Source organism: Dromiciops gliroides, chromosome 2 (assembly GCF_019393635.1).
Source record: "Dromiciops gliroides isolate mDroGli1 chromosome 2, mDroGli1.pri, whole genome shotgun sequence".
In the NCBI taxonomy this organism is placed as follows: domain Eukaryota; kingdom Metazoa; phylum Chordata; class Mammalia; order Microbiotheria; family Microbiotheriidae; genus Dromiciops; species Dromiciops gliroides.
This window is the reverse complement of record NC_057862.1, coordinates 459,717,328-459,723,327: the sequence shown is the minus strand read 5'-3', so window position 1 is coordinate 459,723,327 and position 6,000 is coordinate 459,717,328. Positions and strand designations below refer to the sequence as shown.

The 6,000-nt window shown below is 43.8% G+C and overlaps 1 protein-coding gene across 2 annotated transcripts in view; it reads left to right on the top strand.

Annotated features, from left to right (window-relative positions):
• Nucleotides 1–1,775: 1,775 nt before the first annotated feature.
• SLC9A8 (solute carrier family 9 member A8) overlaps nt 1,776–6,000 on the top strand; it is a 101,236-nt gene continuing 97,011 nt past the window's right edge. Inside the window, exons 1-2 of one of the 2 annotated variants that reach the window (XM_043989892.1) lie at nt 1,776–1,909; nt 4,252–4,430. In XM_043989892.1, coding sequence (XP_043845827.1) covers nt 1,896–1,909; nt 4,252–4,430 — 193 coding nt within the window. In that variant the 5' untranslated portion in view covers nt 1,776–1,895. The remainder of the gene's footprint in view (nt 1,910–4,251; nt 4,431–6,000) is intronic. The other variant, XM_043989893.1, reaches the window with a different exon arrangement.

The following is a 6,000-nucleotide window of genomic DNA, read 5'->3' as shown; positions in this document are numbered from 1 at the left end:
AGTGTGAGAAATGGGTAATTGTCTCCTCTCAATGTGGATCTAACAGTCAGTCATACTCCCCTGACCTGTTTGTAGGACAAAGGTCTCAGATCCCCTCCTACCCCTCAGGTTAGCAAGGTCACATGGTTCAAGGAGCCCTGGTCTCAATTAGGTCCTCTCCAGAGTTCTGTGTATATAAGGAAGTATAAGGTCCACTCCTGAGTTATGCCCATACTAGGAAGAGGGGTGGGAATACTGCGTTCTGATTAGCTAGTTTTTGCTCGTAGATTGTAACCCCAACCAGTGATAAAAAAGGGGAAGGTCCATTCGCGTTAGGGACTAGGGTATAAAACAGGGCCTTCGAGCCCCCTTTCTGGGCACCCACTAGCTCCACACTAGGGTGCCTCCTCATGAGAAGAAAATAAAGCCTTTGTCACTTTGCTGCTGAGTTCCTGAGAATTATTGAGAAGAGGATGAATTTTTCCCTCACAATAGGGTGCTGAGTTTGCAGTTAGGAAGAGCTGAGTTCAAATCCAGCTGCACACTTACTAGGTTCTGTGGCAAATCACTTAACCTGTCTGCACTTCATTTTCCTCATCTGTAAAACGGAATATCGTCTATCTCCCACGTTTGGGAGGATCAAATGAGTTATTTGTAAAAAGCTTAACAAAAGCACATGGTAGGCGCTATAAAATGTTAGGTATTATTGTTACTATAGAGATGTGTTCAATTCAGCATGAAAAATGCTATTCGAAGTATAAGTGGTAAGGATTATTCTCCACTGGAAGCAGCTGGAAAGGTTTCTTTCTTTTTTATCTTATTTTATTGGTTATTCCCATTTTAGAGATGAGGAAGCTGAAGCAAAGGTAAAGCAAATTACCCAGGGTCACAAAGCTATTAAATACTGAAGGATCTATGCAGTGAGTGATCCAGCTCCACTCACTAGTCACCTGGTAGCAACGGCACTGGATTTGGAATCCTAGGACTGGGGTTTATTTACCTGTGTGACCTTAGATCCTTTATTTTTCCATCTCCAGGCCTTAATTTCTTTACCTATAATAAGGTAAGGGGGTGGACAGAAAGCACTGTTTCTAAGGTCTGTCCTAGTTCTAACGTTCTATGAGCCGATATCGTCAAGTGCCAGGACCCAAGGTCACTTGGCCGAAGGCAGGGATTGGGAGCTGATCTAAATTAAGCTTGCCTAGGACCTTCCCAGTGTCCCACCCTTTACAGTCAGTCCCCGGGCCCTGGGAATCTACCAGCTCCAGAGCAGGACTGGTAAGATCTCCCAACAGCCAGGCTGGTCACCAGTTAACCAACCAGAGTGTCTGAGCTGGGAGCTGACAAAAAGGAAGGTGATCTGCTTAGTCTAATAAGCAGCAGAGAAGCTCTGTGCCTCTCATAGTGGGGTGAGAGCCACTGAATTCGGAGCCGGGAAGACCTGGGTTCCAATAACACCACGCTAACAAATGTTCATAAACTCGTCGAGGCAGAGGACATTTGTGCGGAAGGCGTTTGGACGCCAAGGACAAAGAGTGACTCGCAAGTCCTCCAACATGGATTTCCCCACCCCCCAAGTTGCTCCTTAGTATCATGCAGTGACTATCACGTCGCCAGGTCAGAAAGGACGAAGAAAGAATGAAGTAACCCCCACGCCCCAGGAAGCCTTCCTGGCAGCCACGTAGTATCCGATAGTCACGTGCCCCCCCTCCCCCTTCTATTACCGTACCGTCCTCCCCCGCCCTCCCCGCCAGCCCAAGCTGGGGACCAGAGAGACCGACGGAAGGAGAAGCCGAATTCTCCCTACATCCGGCTCTCCGCCCCCCCACCCCCACCGGAAGCCCGAGGCGGCCCGCTAGCCCCGCGTTCCTGCGGGCTCTCGGTGGCCGTGGCGGATCCGCAGGATAGGGGACAAGATGGCGGAAGAGGAGTGAGTGGGATTTCCGGGCGGCGGTGGGGCTGTGGGCCCCCAGGGTGGGGGTGGGGCCCCGCCGGGGCGTGGCGGCCCGGCCGCACTTCCGAGCAGCGGCTCCTGACCCGCGGCCCAGGGCCTCCCAGCGGCGACCCCGCCCCCCGCCGCGGACCTTCTACAGCCACCCCCCAATCACCCGAAGGCAGGGTCGAGGTCACCATCGCCCACGCCGACCTTTGACAAATGTGGAAACTGAGGCCCATTTACCGAGAGAGCATTTCCCTACGACTTGGTTCCGTGTCCCGCCCCACTTTCTTCGGGAGGCCCCGCCCCCTTTCGGAGGGGGTTGGGAGAGGCTCCCAGCCCCATCCCAGGAATAGAGAAGAGACACCTCCATGGGCTTTCCTCCTGAAAGTCCTTTTGACTCCGCTTGGTCTGAGGGGCGGAAAAGTGACATGCCCAAGGTCATACAGTGCCCGTGCTGGGATTAGACCCCTAGCTCTCTGTCCCACAATGGTTGGAAAAATTGAATTTGGAGTAGGGAAAACCTAGTTCAAATCCAGCCTCAGACACTAGCAGGGTGACCCAGGCCATTCACGTTAACCTCATAAAGCCTCAGTATCCTCAACTGTATATGGGCATAATAATGGCACCTACCTTGTAGTTAGTACTGTTGTCAGATTTCAATGGGATAATGTGAAAGTGTTTTGGAAACCTTAAAGCTTGAGCAAATCAGTACAGGCTGTTGTTATTATTGGGACAAGGGATTTCTCCTTTCACAGATGACAGTGAGGGTTGAAGAGAAGCATCATCCTCAACAAAATTCTTTGTAGCATGTTAAGGTTTAAAAAGCCCTTTCCTTGCCATGACCCTGTCAATGTATATATAGTGAGAGTTGGTCGTGTAGTGTCGGTGGAAGGAATAATAACAGAGGCTAGCTTTTATATAGCTTAGGTGCTTTACATTTACCTCATTTTGTCCTCCCCACTGCCCTAAAAGGTAGGTGCTATAATTGTCCTCATTTTAGAGTTGAGGCAGATAGAGTTTAGGTGATTTGCCCACAGGCCACACCTCTACTAAAGTCTGGGATTGAATTTGAACTCAGATTTTCCTAACTCCAGACTCAGCTCTCTTATGCACTGCTGCCACCTAGCTGATTTGGAATTCTAGAATTTGGGATTCCTACTGTGTCCAAGTTGTGTTCTTGGACAAATCACTTAATTTCTGTGGACCTCATTTTCCTTAGCTGTAAAATAAAGGGGGTGATTTCTGAGGGCCTTTGCTGCTCCGGGTCCTATGACACTGACTCAAAGTGTAGTGTCACCCCCTTTATATAGGTGAGGAAACTAAGACTTGGGCATGATAACTTGTCTAAGGTCACATGGCTATTAGTTTCCCTGGGGGATTGAACAGGAGTCTCCTTACTCAAGGGGCAGAATTCTTAACATTTCACTATATTCACTACAACTACATTTCCAAGCAACTTGTGTACTTGCCAGTAGCCAGTAAGTAGCAGACACATGACTTGAAACCAGATTTATGAGATGAATTTCTGAAAAACCCATGAATGCAACATTGATGTCATTCTTTATATCATAGCTTTTCAGGTTTGTCTCTGTAGGGTGGAGACGTTCTGTGGGAAGTCTGAATAGACTTAGAAAATTAACACGCTCCAGTTTTCTTTCTTTGTTTTTCCCCTCCAAAAGTGGAAAGGGTTTTGGTTATATACTTTGTGGTGATTATGGCCAATGGCACAATGATAATAGGTTACACTTTTATGCTATTTTATTAATAGTAGTGACTACCATTCATATAGCACTTTACAGATATTCCATTTTATCATTACAATAGCTATAGGAAGTAGGTGCTTTTTTAAAATCCCCATTTTACAGATGAAGAAACTGAGGCAGAGAGAGGTTAAATGATTTGCCCAAGGGTCACACATACAAGTAAGTGTCTGAGGCTGGATCTAAACTCAGGTTTGGGTTTATGTGACTCTAGGCCTGAAGTTCTATCTTCTGTGCCACTAGCTCTTTTTATCTTCTAATTTGGTGGTATTCCCAGGCTGCTCTTAAAGGTACCTTGGTTTTTATCACAAAATGGCATCATCCACTACTTGTATGACCTTGGGTAAGTCACTTAACCTCTCTATGCCTCAGTTTTCTCAACTTTAAGAGGATTGGGCTAGATGACCTATACGATCCCTTCCAACTCTAAATCTGTTCTAGTAGGTAATATTGTTAGAGCTGGACAGCTTGTTCTTTTAACTGCCTATTTAATAGTTTATCACTATATGTTTATACCTTAGAGAAAGAAGCATTCTCTCTTTATCTAACTGCTTCATTTGTATACTCTGACAGGTTCCTCAACACAACCCATGAGGGTCCCAATATAACCTTACATACCACCTTGGCCATCACGACCAAACTGGTGCTTCCAACTCCTGCCAAACCCATCCTTCCAGTTCAAACTGGAGAGCAGGCTCAGCAAGAAGAGCAGTCCAGTGGCATGACGATATTCTTTAGTCTGCTTGTTTTAGGTGAATGTTGAAATGCTATATTATTTATTTAAGTTTAAAACATTGCATATTGTGCCTGTAAGAAGAACACTCATGTTTGTTTTCCTTTGCCTAATTGTCTTGCCATTCAGTTTTCTCTACTAACATCACTGAAGAAAGATGATCCATTCATAACCTGTCACTTATTTTCCTTTATAAAACATTGCTCAGCCTTCTTAAAGGTGTTTTTAAACGTATGCTTACTGGGTATCTTAACAGATAGGTAGAAAGAGATGATTCAGAATCCTTATTAAAATAATACATGACTCTTTAGTATCAAGAATGAAGAATGAGAGAGCTGATGGAAAGTATATAACAATTTTGGTTAGGTGGAGTAATGACACAAATTACAGTTTAACCCTGGTCTGCAAATAAAATGTCATGGCCTTCTGGTGACTGAGGAAAGGTGGCATTTTAAATTATCTTCCTTCTTTAGTGCTTTATTTATATTTCTAACTAGATCACATTCTTTTAGGAGTATGCAAGGCCAGAATCTTTTGTTGGACTGTGCTCTGGATACTACGGTTCAAAAAAATGTGCAATGTCTGTTCATCATCGCTCTGTTTCAGAAGTGGTTTGAGTGTTGGTAATATAATAATTTTATTTGAAAGTTTATAATACAGATACAAAATGCCTTTCTGTATTCTATTTGGATTTAATAAACACTGATAGCTTTCTTTTTGCAAATCTGTTTGGATAAAATACCGCAATTAAGTAATTTAGGAGAATATTTTTGTTGTAGTGCAGCATGCAGTAAAACAATTCCTATCTTGACAAGAAAATATTTATTACCTGAAATCACCCTTTGAGGCCTAAGGAGGGTCATTATTCTGTTTATTGTCTCGGGCAACTTGATATGTTAAAGAATATTAAAAGAGGGGTCAGAAAAAAGATATTTTTTTGTAAACATTATGCATATCATTTATTTTTTCCCTTAAAGGGATGGAAGGGGGGAAAGCAGGTAGAATTTTAAGGTAGGCTTTATTTAGAATAGGTGTTTTATACCTGTTCTTTGAATTGGATTTGTTGAATTGAATATTTAAGATGAACTTGTGCCAGAGACCAAAAAACAGGCTTCCACAGCTTGCTGACCAAAATCTGCTTAGGTTTTATACCTTTCTTGGGCCAAAAAAGTATTGGATTTAATTTATAAGGTGCTACTTTTCTCCCTGGGGTAACTGTCTCTTCAAACTTACTTTCAGAATTGCATTTAATATGAGTTGTGTTTTGGTTTTTTGTGAGTTCTGCTTCTATTTATTTGTGTTTTCCACAAGCGATTTATGAATTTGGGTCTCATTAACTGCTTTCTGGAATGCTGGTAGGTACCAGTAGAATAGATTGAGACTTTTTTTTTTTTCAAGTGAGGCAATTGGGGTTAAGTGACTTGCCCAGGGTCACACAGCTAGTAAGTGTGAAGTGTCTGAGGCCGGATTTGAACTCAGGTACTCCTGACTCCAGGGCCGGTGCTCTATCCACTGCGCCACCTAGCTGCCCCAAGACTTTTTTTTTAAGATTAAGACTTTTTAAGTGAGCTAGGAGAATTTTATTTTGC